At 44.3% G+C, this 20,927-nt stretch overlaps 1 protein-coding gene across 2 annotated transcripts in view; it reads right to left on the reverse strand.

Moving 5' to 3' along the window:
• Positions 1–20,927, reverse strand: part of LOC143927370 (disks large homolog 2) — a 1,494,912-nt gene that overhangs the window by 322,421 nt on the left and 1,151,564 nt on the right. For both annotated transcript variants that reach the window (XM_077451405.1, XM_077451406.1), the window contains one exon: positions 13,128–13,242. In XM_077451405.1, the coding sequence (XP_077307531.1) occupies positions 13,128–13,198 (71 nt within the window). In that variant the 5' untranslated portion in view covers positions 13,199–13,242. The remainder of the gene's footprint in view (positions 1–13,127; positions 13,243–20,927) is intronic.

Raw genomic sequence — 20,927 nt, forward strand, 5'->3', positions numbered from 1 at the left:
AACAGGAAAAATAATCACTATTATTATTTACTATAAGGAAACAACGCTGTTCTAAAATGCTTTCTACATATACATGCAATGCACTGCTACGGAATCCGTTGTTCAAAGTTCTAAAATCACAAAAATATGAAAGGAAAAAAAAAGAATCATTATTTTTATATATATATATATATATATATATATATATATATATATATATATACACACAAATCCAGTGAGTGGCAGTGTAGACGAAGATGCCTTGTTGATGTCAGAATGAATGGGCAGACTGCTTTGAGATGATAGAAAGGCAACACTAACTCAAATAACCGTTACAACCGAGGTATGCAAAATACCATCTCTAAACGTACAACACATGGAACCTTTGGGCAGATGGGCTACAGCAGCAGAAGACCAAACCGGGTGCCACTCCTGTCAGCTAAGAAGAGGAAAACCGAAGCTACAATTCGCACAGGCTCACCAAAATTGAACAATAGAAGATTGGAAAAACTTTTCCTTGTCTGATGAGTCTCGATTTCAGCTGTGACATTAAGATGGTTGGGTCAGAATTTGGCATAAACAACATGAAAGCATGGATCCATCCTGCCTTGTATCAATGGTTTAGGCTGGTGGTGTAATCGTGTGGGAGGATATTTTCTTGGCAAACTCTGGGCCCTTTAGTACCAATTGAGTATTGTTTAAACACTACAGCCTACCTGAGTATTGTTGTTGACCATGTCCATCCCTTTATGACTACAGTGTACCCATCTTCTGATGGCTCCTTCCAGCAGGATAATCCACCATGTCACAAAGCTCCAATCATCTCACCACTGGTATATTGAACATGACAATGAGGTCACTGTACTCCAATGGCCTCCACTGTCACCAGCTCTCATCCAATAGAGCACCTTTGGGATATGGAGGAATGGTAGATTCGCATCATGAATGTGCAACCAACAAATCTGCCGCAACTCCATGATGCCAGCATGTCAATATAAACCAAAATCTCTGAGGAATGTTTCCAACACCTTGTTGAATCAATGCCATTAGGAATTAAGGTAGTTCTGAAGGCAAAAGGGGGTCCAACCCGGTAATAGCAAGGGGGGCCTAATAAAGTGGCTGGTAAATGTATATACCAGTGCATTTCCACACACGTTCAATCCATCAACCAAAAATGGAAAGAGTATGGCACAACTGCAAACCTACCAAGACATGGCCGTCCACCTAAACTGACAGGTCGGGCAAGGAGAGTATTCATCAGAGAAGCAGCCAAGAGGTCCATGGTAACTCTGGAGGAGCTGCAGAGATCTACAGCTCAGGTGGGAGAATCTGTCCACAGGACAACTATTAGTCGTGCTCTCCACAAATCTGGTCTTTATGGAGGAGTGGCAAGAAGAAAGACAGTGTTGAAAGAAAGCCATAAGAAGTCCTGTTTGCAGTTTGTGAGAAGCCCTGTGGGGGACACAGCAAACATGTGGAAGAAAGTCTTCTGTTCAGATGAGACCAAAATTGAACTTTTTGGCCTAAAAGGAAAATGCTATGTGTGGCAGAAAACTAACACTGCACATCATCCTGAATATATCATGGTGGTGGCAGAATCATGTTGTGGGGATGCTTTTCTTCAGCAGGGATAGAGAAGCTGGTCAGAGTTGATGAGAAGATGGATGGAGCCAAATACAGGGCGATCTTAAAAGAAAACCTGTTAGAGTCTGAAAAAAATTTTGAGGCTGGGCCAGAGGTTCACCTTCCGGCAGGACAGGACCCTAAACATACAGCCAGAGCTACAATGGAATGGTTTAGAACAGTAGTCTCCAAACTGTGGCCCTTTGGCCAGATGCGACCCTTTCCTTACCTTTTTCCAGCCCTTGAGGCATTATTCCTTCCACTGACCCCAACAATGGAGAGCTATTCCTTCCACTGACCCCAACAATGGGGCATAATTCCTTCTACTGACAACAGAAATGGGGCACTATTCCTTCCAATGACACCAACTATTTCTCCCCCTAACACCAAAAATGTGGCATGGTTTATTCCCACTGGGCACAGTCCGGCCCCTCTAACGTCTGAAAGACAGTAAACTGGCCCTTTCTTTAGAAAGTTTGGAGACCCCTGGTTTAGATCAAAGCATATTTATATGTTAGAATGGCCCAGTCAAAGTCCAGACCTAAATCCAATTGAGAATCTGTGGCAAGACTTGAAAATTGCTGTTCACAGACGCTCTCCATCCAATCTGACAGAGCTTGAGCTATTTTGCAAAAGAAGAATGGGCACAAATGTCACTCTCTAGATGTGCAAAGCTGGTAGAGACATTCCCCAAAAAGACTTGCAGCTGAAATTGCAGTGAAAGGAGATTCTACAAAGTATTGACTCAGGGGGGCGCCATACAAATGCCCCCCCCCACACTTTTCACATATTTATTTGTAAAACATTTCGAAAACCATTTATCATTTTCCTTCCACTTCACAATTATGTGCCACTTTGTGTTGGTCTATCACATAAAATCCCAATAAAATACATTTACGTTTTTTGGTTATAACATGACAAAGTGTGGAAAATTTCAAGGGGTATGAATACTTTTTCAAGGCACTGTATATATACAGTATATACCAGCACATTGCCAAAATAAATATATATTAGGGCACTGCCACATATAAACATAAGACATTGCCAACACATATATACCAAGACACGGTCATAAAACATGTGTGTGCACACACACAAACACAGACACACACAAAGACCAGGGCCCCCCAAAAAAAAAAAATATATATATATATATATCAGGGTATAATACATATCAGCATACATTATGCCAAGGCAATGCCGACACATATAGAAAACGTTCCTCAGACATGAGAGAAGAAAACGTTACAATCAGTGCAGTAAGAAGTTTTCTCTACGAAGAATAGAGAAGCATTGGAAGGCCGCCCTGCATGAATAATAGAGGAAATCCATCCCTAGAGCTCAGAGATGGAGGCATTTTTTTCTTACAACTCATGGTGAGAAGTGTTATTATAATGGAGGCACGGCAAGGTAATATTTGCTTGTGGAAAACATGTTAATGTGATGGTGACCAAAATCCATTCTGTCTCCGGCTCTGCCCGGTTGTCATTGTCGGTTTGTTGCAGATGACATAATTCTGCCCCATCTGATTCCCCCCAGACAGCACATTTATCTGCTCCTCGCTTCCCTGAGTCTATTCAAACATTTGAAGATCTCATTGAGCCCTGAGGAAGGGAGAGTGTGAAACTTGTTGGTGGTTGTCTGATTATTTATGAACACTCATAGTTACATACAGTATTTATCGGCATATAATGCTGCGTACACACGACCGGACTTTCCAGAAGACTAGGTCATACGGACTTTCGGCGGAGTTCAGACGGACTTTCCAAACGAACGGACTTGGCCACACACGAACAGACTAGGTCCGGTCGAAAGTCCATTCGTTTTGAACGTGATGATGTAAACGGAACTAAACAAGGAAGTTCAATAGCCAGTAGCCAATAGCTGCCCTTGCTTTGTATTTGGTCCGTCGGACCAGCATACAGATGAACGGTTTTCCCGATTTTGGTCTGTGGGAACTTGAGTCAATCGGATAGTTTTGAAACATGTTCTATTTCTAGGTCTATTTCTAGGTCCATCTGATTTTCCAAAAAACTATCAGACTAGCCCACACACAATCGAATTGTCCGACGGACTGATCCCGTCAGACCTAGTCTGCCGTGAAGGCCGGTTGTGTGTACGCAGCATAACACGCACATTCATTTTAGGAGGGACGTTTCATCAATGCAGCAGCCTCACCATTGCCATCAGTACAGCAGCCTCACCATTTCCATCAGTGCAGCAGCCTCACCATTGCCATCAGTGCAGCAGCCTCACCATTGCCATCAGTACAGCAGCCTCACCATTTCCATCAGTGCAGCAGCCTCACCATTGCCATCAGTGCAGCAGCCTCACCATTGCCATCAGTGCAGCAGCGTCCCCATTGCCATCAGTGAAGGAGCCTCACCATTGCCATCAGTGAAGCAGCCTCACCATTGCCATCAGTGCAGCAGCCTCACCATTGCCATCAGTGCAGCAGCCTCACCATTGCCATCAATGCAGCAGCGTCCCCATTGCCATCAGTGAAGCAGCCTCACCATTGCCATCAGTGAAGCAGCCTCACCATTGCCATCAGTGAAGCAGCCTCACCATTGCCATCAGTGAAGCAGCCTCACCATTGCCATCAGTGAAGCAGCCTCACCATTGCCATCAGTGCAGCAGCGTCCCCATTGCCATCAGTACAGCAGCCTCACCATTGCCATCAGTGAAGCAGCCTCACCATTGCCATCAGTGAAGCAGCCTCACCATTGCCATCAGTGCAGCAGTCTCACCATTGCCATCAGTGAAGCAGCCTCACCATTGCCATCAGTGAAGCAGCCTCACCATTGCCATCAGTGCAGCAGCCTCACTATTGCCATCAATGCAGCAAGCTCACTGTTGCCATCAATGCAGCAGCCTCACCATTGTCATCAATGCAGCAGCCTCACAATTGCCTTTAATGCAGCAGCCTAACCATTGCCATCAATGAAGCAGCCTCACCATTGACATCAATGCTGCAGCCTCACCATTGCCATCAGTGAAGCAGCCTCACCATTGCCATCAGTGAAGCAGCCTCACCATTGCCTTCAATGCAGCAGCCTCACTATTGCCATCAATGCAGCAAGCTCACTGTTGCCATCAATGAAGCAGCCTAACCATTGCCATCAATGAAGCAGCCTAACCATTGCCATCAATGCAGCAGCCTCACCATTGCCATCAGTGCAGCCTGATAGATGCCCAACATTTTACATAAGGAACTTTGAAGCAAAATAAGGGTCAATGCCCATCTGCAGCCTCACAAGTGCCATCAATGCAGCAGCCTCACCATTGCCATCAGTTCAGCAGCCTAACCACTGGCATCAATGCAGCAAGCTCACTGTTGCCATTAATGCAGCAGCCTCACCATTTCCATCAGTGCAGCCTGATTGATTCCCATCTGAAGCCTAGAGGGGATGGGGTGGGGGGGGACGAGCGCCGACAGATTAGATACAGTGAGAATCTGGACACAGGAGGCGGAACTTCCTTTTAGAAAGGCCGTCAAGTAAACAGGAGATTCTCATTGTATGTAATGACGGCGCTCGTCCCGCCCAGATTTAGTCACATTCCTGCATTTAGCACACTTGCAGTGTTTGCTGCACATCATTAGCATTTTGCATGGAGTCTTCATTGCTCCAATACAAAACTTCTTTGCCTAGCCTGAGCATGCTCCCGTTTTTTGTCATATCTCTGGAAGGAGTCCGTGTGCGATAAAGCTCTGAGCCGGCTCCAAACTCCTTTCATCAAAAATTTAACATCTTGCTCAGAATTGAAGAACATCCCACGTTCGCCAAGCCCCGCAGTCACGGGAAGCTGGAGAGAAAACTCTATAATTCAATAACAGCCTCGGTTCCCGGGCTACATCCGCGTTTCTTTATATCCGCTACACTCTCCTGACATTAAATACGACTCAATGAAATCTTCTCCATTTACATAAAGTAAAAAAAAAATGGATTCACGAATATCAGTTTTTTAAAGTTCTGTCTCCTGCATGTATTAAAGGTGATTTCTACTAAAACTATATATTGTGGGTTCATTTACACCTTTTGCAGTGCGTAAACGTATGTGCGCTAAGCTGCGAGTTACTGTGCGTTGTGAAGGCAGCCTATTCAAAATTATTAATCTGCAAACCCACCCTAATATGACCCTTTTTTTCAAACGCAAAGCACCGCAATGCACTTCCGTGTGTTGCCGCATATTGCGGCACGCTACAACAATTAAAGCAGTATTAACCACATTTATTATATTGCAGCTTACCAGTTCTTAGACGTGATGGCTGCATTTGTTTTCTTTTTCAGGGTTGTTTGCCTGTTTTTTTTTCCCAACAAGAAATACGTAATTATGAATTGTGCTTCCTGTTCTCAATGCACTAAATGCCCTGCCCCCCTGAGGACGTCTACATGGACAAAACGTGTAGGAGCGGAGCTTTGGTGCTTACCTCATTGTGCAATGGTGCTCAGAAAAGCAGTATGCTGTTTACTTGGATTGTATTCAATTCACGCCTCTGAGCATAACTGAATTTAATAATATACTGTAGCTTTTTAAAGGATAATGCACAGCGGTTCCTCTCCTCTCTTTCCTATGCTGAAGTACATGATATGCAGTAGCCATTGCTTGCAAAATGTACTATATTGCAGCTTACCAATCCTTAGATGTGATGGCTGCATTCATTTTCTTTTTTAGGGTTTCTTTCCTTTATTTTACAACAGCAAATATGTAAATATAAATTGTGCCACCTGTGCTCAGTGCACTAAACGTTCCCCCTGAGGACGTCTACATGGACAAAACACGTAGGAGCTGAGCTTTGGACCTGATATTATTGTGCATGCATGCACGGCCAAGCGGCATGCTCTTTACATGAGCTGTATTCATTTTATCCTTGTGAGTATAAGTGAATTTAAAGTGGTTCTAAAGGCTCAAGGTATTTTACTTCCATGCATTCTATGCATGAGGGTAAAAAAATCTTCTGTGTGTAGCCCCCCCAATACTTACCTGAGCCCCATTTGGATACAGCGATGTGCACAAGAGCCTCGGCTCTCCCAGGTCTCTTCTTCCTCATTGGCTGAGACAGTAGCAGTAGCCATTGGCTCCTACTGCTGTCAATTAAAGCCAGTGAGCCAATGAGGAGAGTGTGTTGATGGGGTCGAACCTGTTCAGGTGCCCCCATAGCAAGGTCTGTTGGTATGGACCATAGGGTGAGTACATGGATTGAAAACTGGCTACAAGGGTGAGTTCAGAGGGTGGTGATAAATGGGGAGTACTCAGAATGGTCAGGGGTGGGTAGTGGGGTCCCCCAGGGTTCTGTGCTGGGACCAATCCTATTTAATCCTATTTAATTTGTTCATAAACAACCTGGAGGATGGGGTAAACAGTTCAATCTCTGTATTTGCGGACGAAACAAAGCTAAGCAGGGCAATAATGTCTCCGCAGGATGTGGAAACGCAAGAAAATCTGAACAAATTACTTAATTAATTAACAAATTCATTAATTAGTTGGGCTGGGCAACTACATGACAAATGAGATTTAATGTAGAAAAATGTAAAATAATGCATTTGGGTGGCAAAATATGAATGCAATCTATACACTGGGGGGAGAACCTCTGGGAGAATCTAGGATGGAAAAGGACCTGGGGGTCCTAGTAGATGATAGGCTCAGCAATGGCATGCAATGCCAAGCTGCTGCTAACCAAGCAGATTATTGGCATGCATTAAAAAGGGGATTAGCTCCAGAGATAAAACGATAATTCTCCCGCTCTACAAGACTCTGGTCTGGCCTCTCCTGGAGTATGCTGTCCAGTTCTGGGCCCCAGTCCTCAGGAAGGATGTACTGGAAATGGAGCGAGTACAAAGAAGGGCAACAAAGCTAATAAAGGGTCTGGAGGATATTAGTTATGAGGAAAGGTTGCGAGCACTGAACTTATTCTCTCTGGAGAAGAGACGCTTGAGAGGGGATATGATTTCAATTTACAAATACCGTACTGGTGACCCCACAATAGGGATACAACTTTTTTGCAGAAGGGAGTTCAAAAAGACTTGTGGCCACTCATTACAATTAGAAGAAAAGAGGTTTAACCTTAAACTACATAGAGGGTTCTTTACTGTAAGAACGGCAAGGATGTGGAATCCCCTTCCACAGGCGGTGGTCTCAGGGGGTAGCATCGATAGTTTCAAAAAACTATTAGATAAGCACTCGAACTAACCTCCTATGTAACTATGCACGAGCCAGAAGCTCTAATTGGCTTCAAAAAAGGGTGGACTCGGGGAACAGAGCACCGCGCCCTGAATCCACTCAGTTGTGTGACAATAGCGAATTAATATTCACTATTGTCTTTCTGATTTTTCACCCGGCCAATCAGGAAGCCAGTCCTAAAAGCCGTTTGGCCAGGGAGTCTTAAGACTCCCTGGCCAATCATATCTCAGTCAGGGCACAATTCCTGTTTAGTCAGGGGGAGAAGCAACAGCCTGCCTTCCTCCCCCCTGCCTCCTAAGGTCAGTCCGTCTAACGCCGGAGAGGTGGGTCAGTGCTTGGGACAATTGCTGGCTTCCTGTCTGCCACCCATATCCTGCGGGGTGGGGGCGGGGGGTTGTCTGGCGTTAGTTTGCAGCCCCCCTGACATATTTAGCACCAGTCACCACTGGATCAAGGTTTTTACGTGAATAAATAAAAGCTGATCATTGGTTTGTCTCAACACTCTGAACTGATAAATTTGCAGGAGAGCTTGACTTGTTGAAAAACAACAGACTTACTAGTCGGATCATCAGGTGAAAATAAAAGAAAGACAATGCAGCTATCACATCTAAGAATTGGTAAGCTGCAATATGATAAATGTTTCCTTGTGGGTTTTATACAGCTTTAACTCAAATCTCCAGCATACAAGGAGCTCCGTTCAAAATTCCAAATGAGTCCCATTATCCACAGCATGTTCAGCTCTGCAATCAACCGACGCTTTTCCATCTTCAAATCTCAACCAAAGCATAAGACAACACGGCAGTCCCTTCTTAATGAAAAAGTAAATCCAGCTTTATTATGTCATTAAAAGCAGCGAGGAGTACACACAAAGCCTTATGCGCTTTGAGAGGAGCTTTCATTCATGGCATCCCTTGACAACCTTTCTTCAGCAGCTACTAGTTCCTCAGGCAATCTCTAAGGAGAACCAGACAGATTGTCACAAACCTGTAGCCCGATGGTGCCCGGTGTGCCACGTACTCAGGCAATGCCTGCTTTGTCTTCAAGATGAGGGGGTGTAAAGTCTCGGCTGAATATACGCATATGAAATCCGCGGAACAATGTTAAAGTCTATGGGACACTAACTTGAAAAATCAAAAGTGCTCATTTTAAAGGCTTATATGCAAGTTATTGTCATAAAAAGTGTTTGGGGACCTGGGTTTTAAAAGGGGCTGTTTTTTTTTGGGAGCAGTGATTTTAACGATGCTTAAAGTGAAACAATAAAAATGAAATATTCCGTTAAATATCATGCGGTGGTGGGGGGGGGGGGGGGGGTCTTTAGTATGCCTGTAAAGTGGTGCATTTTTCCCACGTTTAGAACATTACCACAGCAAAATGACATTTCTGAAGGAAAAAAAAGTCATTTAAAACTGATCACGGCTGTAATGAAATGTCGGGTCTCGGCAATATACATAAAACTCATTGACTCAAGTCCATTACGAGGCCCTTTGGGTCTGGTATAAATATTAAGGGGAACCCCGAACCAAAAATGTAAAGAAAATGGCGTAGGGCCTCCCCCAAAATACATAGCAGACCCTTATAGAAGCATGCAACCTGGCAGGCCGCAGGAAAAGAGGAGGGACGAGAGAACGCCCCCCCACACCTGGACCATACCAGGCCACATGCCCTCAACATGGGGAGGATGCTTTGGGGTCCCCCTCAAAGCACCTTGTCCCCATGTTGATTGGAACAAGGGCCTCATCCCACAACTCTTACCCAGTGGTTGTGGGGGGTCTGCGGGTGGGGGGCTTATCGGAATCTGAAAGCCCGTTTAACAAGGGATCCCCGGATCCCGGCCTCCTCCCCTATGTGAATTGGTAACGGGTACATTGTACCCCCTACCATTTCACAAAAAAAGTGTCAAAAATTGTAAAAAAGACAGGAGACACTTTGGGACAATATTTAACGATATTTAACCACTTCAGCCCCAGAGGATTTTACCCCCCCAAACAAAATTAACATCCTTTTTTCCCACAAAAAAAGCTTTATTTTGGTGGTATTTAATCACCTCTACGGTTTTTATTTTTTGTGCTATAAACAAAAAAAACACAATACTTTTTACTTTTTGCTATAATAAATATCCAATTTTTTTTAAAAAAATATTTTTTTCCTCAGTTTAGGCCGATATGTATTCTTCTACATATTTTTGGTAAAAAAAATCGCAATTAGCGATTATTGATTGGTTTGTGCAAAAGTTATAGCATCTACAAAATAGGGGATAGATTTATGACATTATTTTTTTTTTACTAGTAATGGTGGCGATCTGCGTTTTTTTTCATGACTGCGACATTATGGCGGACACATCGGACACCTTTGACACATTTTTGGGACCATTCACATTTACACAGCGATCGGTGCTATAAAATTGCACTGATTACTGTGTAAATGTGACTGGCAGGGAAGGGGTTAACACCAGGGGGCGCTGCAGGGGTTAATATGTTCCCTATGGGAGTGATTCTAACTGTGGGGGGAGGGGACTCACAAGGGGAGGAGACCGATCGGTGTTCCTCTGTACTGGGAACACACCATCGGTCTCCTCTCCTCTGACAGGATGTGGATCTGTGTGTTTACAAACACAGATCCACAGTCCTGCTGTGTTCCCGGGCAATCGCGGGTGCCAGGAGGACATCGCGGCCGCCAGGCACAAGCACCAGGTCCCGAGTGATGCCGCCGGCAGCGCTCGCGTGCCCCCTAGACGGCCGTGAATCAGAGGACGTCATATGACGCGCCCACCCAGGATGGGAGATCCCATCTGTGGGCGTCATATGTCTATAGGCCGGGGCTGAAGTGGTTAAAGGAATATTTCATTTTTATTGTTTCACTTTAAGCATTATTAAAATCACTGCTCCCAAAAAAACAGCCGTTTTTAAAACTTTTTTTTGTATTGATACATGTCCCCTGGGGCAAGACACGGGTCCCCAAACAATAACAATAACTTGCATATAAGCCTTTACCTGAGCACTTTTGATTTTTCATGTTCGTGTCCCAGAGATTTGGACGGTGTTTTCGTCCAAATTGTTTGCCAGTTCGCAAATTCTGGTGCGAACCGAACCGGGAGGTGGGGGGAGGGAATGGTTTGGGTGTTCGGCTCATCCTTAATGAAGATGAATTAACCCCAGTGCTTCTTCTGGGGTAGTGGATTGGTACTATAGTTGGACATCTTAAAATGGACCTTCACTTAAAAGTCAACGTTCCATTCAACATACTCCTCCCCACTACTGTAAAAAAAAATGGTGTCCTTTTTCTGGGAGTGGGTATCTTTTCCTGACAGGTACCCTCTCCTACTTATGCAATTCTCACCTACAGTAGGTGAGAATTATGTAAGCTTAGCTGGTCCCCCTCCCTCTGCAACCTCTTGGGACACGTCATACATCCCAAAAGGCTTGAGACCAGTCTGAAAGTGGCTTGCAATTTTGCACATGAACACGTAAGAGGGGCTTTGCAATAGGCTAGTAAGGGTGTTAAGAGCACAACTCCCTGTCCTCTTGCCTTTGCTTGAACACTGTCCCTCCTGCTGAGGCTGAACCCTCCGTGGACCTTTGTATCACAAGGAAGAAATGTCCACACTGCACACACTGTTACTGCACTTTACTGATGGTACTCACGGAAGTCACGTCACATTGACATACAGTACATTCCGGAGTCACTTGACAATACAGTCAATCACATTTAGTGGATGGTCTGCAGTAGTCATATGTGAAAAGATCATGCAGCACTTTGAGCAGTTACCTCCCTTTAACAACCTCTCTCTACCCAAAGGTCATTAGTACGCACAGGACTGGGTTCTCTGTAGGCAACTCTTCCATAGGTTTACCTCTAGCGGAAGCCTCCAGGGGAACAGCCTCATTCAGGGAACTCTTGGCCTGGCCCAAAAGACATTTTGCATCCTACCCTAGCCCCACCTCAATAAGGGTCATGAAGTCTACAGCTATCTTGGGTGCAGATCTACTCCTACCCAGCCTCCAGCCCTATCAAGAGCCTGCAGGTGCTGGTTACATCTGTACTGGTGTGGGGTGTTTGGCCCATGACCCAACTGCCTTAGGGCTCCTCCCAACCTGGCTTAGAACTGGGCACTGACTCTCCCTTGGCATCACTACAGGAGAGTTCTAACAAAAAGGCATCTAGTACCCAATGACGCTGTCTCCTGTAACCAGACACTATTCTGGAACTGAGCCATCCAGTGGCAGACTAGCTAACTGCACCTGCCTTCACTCAATAGGAAGTCAGCTGTGAGACATCGGGAAGTCACAATCAGCTCCCACATCCAAGATGGTGGCACCAGGGGCCAAAGCCTGGCAAAGGACTGGCTTCAGTGAAGACAGTGCTGGACTCTTGGGCTGATAAATGTCTGTTAAAAGTCAGCAGGTGTCAGTTTTTGTAGCTGCTGACTTGATTTTTTCTTTACAATAACCAAGTTCCTTAATAAGTCCCACAGCTACAGAAGTTGGGCTATTATGCATGCAGTTGGGTCTTTCCAGTCCCTCTCCTGACCAGAGCCAAGCAGGAACACGGAGAAGGCTTTACCCGAGTACAAAGATCATTGGGTCCCTGATATTCAATCCAGGAGCCGTTTCTTCATACAAAAGATTTTGATTGACAATGTTAGCCCTTGCGATATTCATTTTTCAATTCCAGCGAAAAAAACTCGAATGCCCCGTACACACGACCGGACTTTTCAACATCAAAAGTCTGTCGGAATGATTCCAGCAGACTATTCGATCGTGTGTGGGCTGCAACAGACTTTTGATTCACAAAAGTCTGACAGACTTTAGAAATGGAACATGCTTCAAATTTTTCCGCCAGAACTCTGCCGGACCCAGAAATCCGCTCGTGTGTGTGCTAGTCTGACGGACTAAAACCGACGCTAGGGTAGCTATTGGCTACTGGCTATGAACTTCCTTATTCTAGTCCAGTCGTACGTCATCACGTTCGAATCCGTCGGACTTTGGTGTGATTGTGTGTGGCCAAGTCCGTTCATTCGGAAAGTTCGTCAGAACTCTGTCAGAACTCCGTCAGAACTCCGTCGAAAGTCTGCCGGACTTAAGTCCTGTCGTGTGTACGCGGCATTATCTATTTCAACCATTACAAGCATTTTAGTATCAAATAGTAGACAATTGAGGGCAAAAAAAAGGGATAAAAAACGCTGCTGGATTGATTTGCTCGGTTGGTAAATTAAGTAGCATCAAAGTTATAGCCTCTGATCTCATGGGCTCCAATGCAGCTGGGTGCCCTGTGATGGACCTGGAGTCATATGCCCGCAAGGACAATTTAAAAAAAAAATAAAGCGGTAGGTGGTCTGGTCTTACCGTACGTAGAGTGAACGCTTCTGGTTTGTTCTGAGGGAGCCAGAGCCGGAACTCATGCTGTGATTCATCATCTGTTCACGCAGGTCATGGATTTTTGCCTCAAATCGAGCGTACTCTGACGAGGGGAAGAAAAGCAGGAAGATGTTAAAAATTGTCCGTTGTATGACCTGGTTCATAAATAATTTATAGATAAAAGATTCTGTACTGTAGGTTCGCTGCGCTTAGATTTAAATTGCAAGAATGAACCTGTTACGAGGCTAAAGTAGACCTGTGCAGCTTGACGCTCTCCTGATGTGGGATGAGGCTCTTCCTAAACGGTCTTGGATTATAGGACTCAAAAGGACTACAAAAAAGGTATAAAATGCTCTTAAACCGAAATTGGTGGGGGTGAGCTCTAGCTATCACATGCAAGTATGAGCAACAAGCCCATTGTGACACACCTTGTTGCCTATTGTTCTGTCCTCCAGAGCCAGGATCCCGTTAGTGCTTCATCCCCCACCACTTCCCATGGTGTTCCTCACCATTGGACAGCATGAGTACAGGAAATACATTGCTGCAGACACACAACACTAGGGCTGCAACTAACGATTATTTTCATAATCGATTCGTTGGCCGATTATTGTTTTGATTAATCGATTAATTGGTTAATAACCTTAAAAAAAGGTGTGGTGTCTAATTTAGTTAATATGTCAAGTTTTAAAAAAGGCAATTTAATCTTAAATATCTCTATATGCAGTGGTAAATATAAATAACCAACTATATGGTTAGGGAGCAAAATATCGAATCCACTCTGAGAATAACAGACAGAAGAGATATACTGTATATATTAGAGGGGATATATACTGTATATACTATTAGAAGAGATGTACTGTATATACTATTATAGGCTATATACTGTATATACTATTAGAGGAGAGATATAATGTATATACTATTAGAGAGATATACTGTATATATTAGAAGAGATGTACTGTATATACTATTATAGGCTATATACTGTATATACTATTAGAGGAGAGATATACTGTATATACTATTAGAGAGGATATACTGTATATACTATACAGTGGTGTGAAAAAGTGTTTGCCCCCTTCCTCATTTCCTGTTCCTTTGCATGTTTGTCACACTTAAGTGTTTCGGAACATCAAACCAATTTAAACAATAGTCAAGGACAACACAAGTAAACACAAAATGCAATTTGTAAATGAAGGTGTTTATTATTAAAGGTGAAAAAAAATCCAAACCATCATGGCCCTGTGTGAAAAAGTGATTGCCCCCCTTGTTAAAACATACTATAACTGTGGTTGTCCACACCTGAGTTCAATTTCTCTAGCCACACCCAGGCCTGATTATTGCCACACCTGTTCACAATCAAGGCATCACTTAAATAGGAGCTGCTTGACACAGTAAGGTCCACCAGAAGATCCTTAAAAGCTACACATCATGCCGAGACCCAAAGAAATTCAGGAACAATTGAGAAAGAAAGTAATTGAGATCTATCAGTCTGGAAAGGGTTATAAAGCCATTTCCAAAGCTTTGGGAATCCAGCGAACCACAGTGAGAGCCATTATCCACAAATGGCGAAGACATGGAACAGTGGTGAACCTTCCCAGGAGTGGCCGGCCGCCCAAAATTACCCCAAGAGCGCAGCGACGACTCATCCAAGAGGTCACAAAAGACCCCACAACAACGTCCAAGGAACTGCAGGCCTCACTTGCCTCAGTTAAGGTCAGCGTTCATGCCTCCACCATCAGGAAAAGACTGGGCAAAAATGGCCTGCATGGCAGAGTTCCAAGGAGAAAACCACTGCTGAGCAAAAAGAACATCAAAGCTCGTCTCAATTTCTCCACAACACATCTTGATGATCCCCAAGACTTTTGGGACAACATTCTGTGGACCGATGAGACAAAAGTGGAACTCTTTGGAAGGTGTGTGTCCAAGTATATCTGGCGTAGAAGGAACACTGCATTTCATAAAAAGAACATTATACCAACAGTAAAATATGGTGGTGGTAGTGTGATGGTCTGGGGCTGTTTTGCTGCTTCAGGACCTGGAAGACTTGTCGTGATAAAAGGAACTATGAATTCTGCTGTCTACCAAGAGATCCTGAAGGAGAATGTCCGACCATCTGTTCGTGTACTCAAGCTGAAAGGAACTTGGGTTCTGCAGCAGGACAATGATCCTAAACACACCAGCAAGTCCACCACCGAATGGCTGAAGAAAAACAAAATGAAGACTTTGGAGTGGCCTAGCCAAAGTCCTGACCTGAATCCTATTGAGATGTTGTGGTATGACCTTAAAAAGGCCGTTCATGCTCGAAAATCCTCTAATGTAACTGAATTAGGACAATTCTGCAAAGATGAGTGGGCCAAAATTCCTCCAGGACGCTGTAAAAGCCTCATTGCACGTTATCGCAAACGCTTGGTTGCAGTTGTTGCTGCTAAGGGTGGCCCAACCAGTTATTAGGTTTAGGGGGCAATCACTTTTTCACACAGGGCCATGATGGTTTGGATTTTTTTTCACCTTTAATAATAAACACCTTCATTTACAAATTGCATTTTGTGTTTACTTGTGTTGTCCTTGACTATTGTTTAAATTGGTTTGATGTTCCGAAACACTTAAGTGTGACAAACATGCAAAGGAACAGGAAATGAGGAAGGGGGCAAACACTTTTTCACACCACTGTATATACTATTAGAATGGATGTATTGTATATACTATTATAGGCTATATACTGTATATACTATTAGAGGAGATATACTGTATATACTATTAGAGGACATATACTGTATATGCTATTAGAGGAGAGATATACTATTAAAGGGTCAATCTGGTAAATATCATCAGACTCATTAACTTTAACCCCATTTTGTTACTGGCCAATTAATCGATTATGAAAATATTAATCGATTAATTTCATAATCGATTAGTTGTCGATTAATCGATTAGTTGTTTCAGCCCTACACAACACTATTCTACGCATGCCAAACATAAGCCAGGCCAATGCGGTCCATGGCACTTGTGATGTGCTGTAGCTAGAAAACTGGTAGTATCATAGCTTGTCACTTCACACTGCCCCCACACATTCCTACTGTCTCATCCCTATGATTGGCTGCTTCAGTAGCCAATAGTATTGTGCAAGAGGAAGAAAGGGGCAGGGAAACTTCCGATGATACTGTCATAATAATAATAATAATAATAAATTTTATTTATAATGCACTTCCCATCAAAAGACCTCAAAGTGCAACATAATTACAATAAAAACAAACAAACCGCTTAATTTACAAAACATTTGCTAAAAAGAAAAGTCTTCAACCCCTTTTTAAAATTTTCAGTAGACTGAGAAACCCTCAAACTATCAGGCAAAGCATTCCACAGACGTGGGGCAGCAGCACAAAAGGCCCTATCTCCCATGGTTTTCAACCTAGTTTTTGGAATCTCTAAACAATTCAAATTAGTTGAGCGAAGGGAGCGCGGTAGATTTTGCAATCTAAGAAGTTCCTTAAGATAAGGTGGAGCTAGTCCATGTATGCATTGATGGACAAGAAGAGAGACCTTATACTCAATCCTTGTAGAGACCGGCAGCCAATGAAGAGATTTTAAAATTGAGAGAAGTACATGGGTTGTCATTGCTGGCCTCTTTCTAAAACATTTTTTTACCCGGGACTAACCCCACCTAATATGTACGACCATATGGCATGAAAAAATGTAGAGCTATTGACTTCCTCACTCATTCATACAACAAAAGGAAGCACGGCTTTAAATGTAATGCTAAAGGGAAGTTGAGGTAATGGTGCTCAGGCTGATAGTGTCTTCCACTCAGAAGACACTATCTTCTGAGTGGAAGACACTATCTTTTGTCTTAAAGAGGTGAAGGAGATGAACAGTTGGCGACACGAAAACATTCAACTGTGAAAATATTTATTTTCTACAGGGTGAATACAGCATAGATACACTTACGTGTTTCGGCCGTGAGACCTTAGTCATAACTTTGACTAAGGCCTCACAGCCGAAACTTGTAAGTGTATCTATGCTGTATTCACCCTGTAGCAAATAAACATCTTCACAACTAGATGATTTCGCCGTTCATCTCTTTAAAGTGGTTATAAAGCTTTGTTTTAAAAAAAAACAAAAAAACAAACATGCTTATAGTTACTCTGTGCAGTGGTTTTTTACAGAGCAGCCTCAATCCTCTTCTTTTTGGGGTCCCCCGCCAGCTCTCTGGGCCCCTCCTCTTCATCAGGTGCCCCCATGGAAAGCCATTTTCAGTGCGGACTCACTCCTAAGTCCAACTGCTGGGTCCATCTACACCATGAGTGCTCAACCTGTGGCCCTCCAGCTTTTGCAGATCTACAAGTCCCAAGAGGCAATGCAAGCTCCTGTGATTTACAAGCATGATTCCCAAAGGCAGAGGCATGATGGGACTTGTAGTTCCGCAACAGCTGGAGGGCCACAGGTTGAGCACCCATGATCTACACAGACAGCTGGACTCGGCCCTGCCCTTCGCTTCCGCGTCACTGGATTTGATTGACAGCTCCCGCTGCTATCAATCTGTCCAATGAGGAGAGAGACAGCAGTGAGAGCCGCTGCGCTTGTGCACATCCCTGGATTGGATGGGCTCACAGAAGGTTTTTCACCTTAATGCATAAAAATGCATTAGGGTGAAAAACCCTAAGGTTTTAGAACCACTTTAACCTCATAACTCATTCAGGTTGGTTCTCAAGGGAGGGCATTTCCCTTTCCCTGAAAAACGATCCTTCTACGCCATCATATCTCTTTGTGAAAGCACCTACAAGATTGAGGAATCCATATGACACTCTGTCTTTTGCCTCTATAAAAGCCTCATCCTTGCTACCTCAACCGACTTTAAAAAAAATGGAAGTTGGACTTCCAAAGAGCTTTTTTTCCACACAAAAATTTTCCATCGCAGGGGGCGTGGCCTGACGCGAGTTCTGGATGGTCGCATAATCCCGGAGCTCCGGTGACAGGGGATCTAAGCGGCTAAAAGCGACATCATCCGTGCCCTTTGGAAGCCTCACCTGGCAGCAGACGATCTCCCCAACCCCTCGGGACCATGCCCGGTAAGCGCCGAGGTGCGGAAAAACCGCAACGGCTTACGGACTTCTATGCTAGGCTCCCTGACAGGGAGTCCCAAGATGGCGCCCGGGCCTACTCTCCGCAGAGAGCCTCACCGCGCACGAGGGGAGCAGAACCAGGTAACCGGCAGCACAAACAGGCCTCGGATTGAGTGGGGAGGGCAGCCCATCCACAGACTCAGGGGATGACACCCGGGAGTTACCCGAACCCATCGAATCCTATCCCACTCAAAATCAACCGGTGGTTTATACTGTTCTGAAAGACATGTTATTATCGCTCCGCAGCACCATCCAGTCGGACATGGCAGCCTGCATGCACGGTTTTCATAAAGATCTTAATGCTATTGGAGATAGAGTGGATCACATAGAAACTAAGATGGGAGAATATGCTGGGACCATAAACGATCTAGTGGATGCACATGAGGAGAGGGAGGGGGAGGTGGAGAAGCTTAAGGAGAAATTAGCAGACCTGGAAGACAGATCACGAAGAAACAATATCAAAATTAGGGGTATCCCCGAAACGATCTTACAGGCCGACCTAAACGCACATGTGGTGACGGTGTTTAAACAAATACTACCAGAGGTGTCGGATCTTGATGTGACGATCGACAGGATTCATCGTCTTCCCAAACCGACTCACTTGTCTGATCAGGTCCCGAGAGATGTACTTTTAAGGCTACACTTCTTCCATGTGAAAGAGGACCTTATGGCAGCCATGCGTCAAAAAGAACGTATCCCGCCACAACTTCAGCATTGCAGTTTTTCACAGACCTTTCACAATATACTCTTCAGAAGAGGAGAAACCTGAATACCATTACCAAAGCTTTGAGAAACCATAAAATTGTATACAAGTGGGGATTCCCTACGAAAATGTCTGTGATTAAGGACAATCGCACTTACTCCATTACCTCGTTGGACAAAGGCATTACCCTCTTACGAGAGTGGGGAATACTTTCGGACTTGGAAGTAAGCGCAGCACTGTCTACTGCTCCGAAATTGGTTGACCAGGAATGGAAAACCGTCACGTCAAGGAACGCCAAATCGCATTCGTGAGTTGGGACGGATGTACTCATCTAGATTAGAGCTCCCATTGTCACTGTTTCTGAGGAGCCTCAGGCTGAACTCTTCCCCCCAGTTAACTTTGCAGCACCCGCTGCCCACGGATTTATTTTGTTAGACCTGCTCTAGAACTCATAGAGCGGCCGTTGCTAATTCGTTCACTAATTGATGTGCTATTTTAATTTCTTCTGTTACGTTCTCTTATTTTTTTCTTTTTTTTGTTTGGATGCTGCACCATTTGCTATCTGTAGCCTGCTTACTATATGGAGGATGGGTGATTCGACAGACATCACAGATTGCTTCATAGAAAGAATCAAAGAACATACACGGCACCAGGATCGGAAAATTCCTCCTCGCAATAGTGAGTACTGTTTACCTAACAGCCCATGTGGCATACTTGGAGGGGCTATGGATCCCCCATGGAGAGCAGAGCCTATCTTTGGCGGGGCTGATCAGCACACTTTTCTGCATTCCTGGCACCCATTCCCTCTATGGCTCTGAATATTTTATCTATTAACACTAAGGGGCTTAACCACCCCGTGAAACGTCACTCGCTCTGGAAAGAAGTGGAACTACACAAATGCGACATTGTCTGTGCCCAAGAGAATCACTTTGTAACTGCCAAAGCACCCAAGTGCTCGCACAAAAATTTCCCGCACATATTCACAGCTAATGCAACAACCAAAAGGAAAGGGGTCTTAACAGCTATCAGGGACTCTGTGGCCTTTCGACTGCACGAAGCTATTAGTGATCCCCATGGCAGATTCTTGATATTGATCTGTGATGTAAACTTGACTACCTACACAATTGTAAACGTGTACTCCCCTAACAATCACCAGGTGAGATTTTTTAACAGCCTGATGCGAAAAATACAGAAAATCCAAAAAGGATTGCTGTTAATGTGTGGGGACTTCAACTTGACCCCAGACCCTACTTCGGACTCTACGTCTCAGTCCACAAGACTGCGCCCAGCTATGCAGCCCACTATACATCAACACGGACTACATGACGCTTGGAGATGCCTGCACGCAAACGAGCGAGACTTTACCTACTTTTCCCCCCCACACCAGGTATATTCTAGAATAGACCTGTTTTTGGTTGACCAGCAGACTCTAATGCGGGCATCTTCGGTGGCCATCAAACCAATGACTTGGTCTGATCATGCACCGGTGGTGCTCTCCGTGGAGGGCTCGGCAGCTGTTAATGCGAGCCCACTGTGGAGAATCAACACCTACGTGCTGCAGAGGGAGGAGTGCAGAGAGGTTCTCCAGAAGCATCTGACTGAATTTTTTAATGATAATGTTGATTCCGTTACAGATCCATTTGTGTTATGGAATGCCCATAAGGCGTTTATGAGGGGAATTTGTATTCAAATAGGAGCGAGGTTAAAGAGGCAGAGGCAAAGCAAACTTATAGGCTTATTGTCGGACATCGAGAAACTAGAGTCGCTTAACAAGACTAAACCGACAGCCCTCCTATCCCAAAAACTAGCTCAGCACAGACATGATTTGCACGTACTACTACTTGAAAACTTTGAGAAATACAGCAAACGTAGGAAAATGACGTTTTATGCCTATGACAATAAGGCTGGTAAACTCTTAGCTCATAAAATCAAAGGTCACAGGTATAGAACTAAAATTCCATA

This window comes from Lithobates pipiens, unplaced genomic scaffold (assembly GCF_037356315.1).
Source record: "Lithobates pipiens isolate NorthernLeopardFrog02 unplaced genomic scaffold, aLitPip1_a1.2 Scaffold_23, whole genome shotgun sequence".
NCBI lineage: Eukaryota > Metazoa > Chordata > Amphibia > Anura > Ranidae > Lithobates > Lithobates pipiens.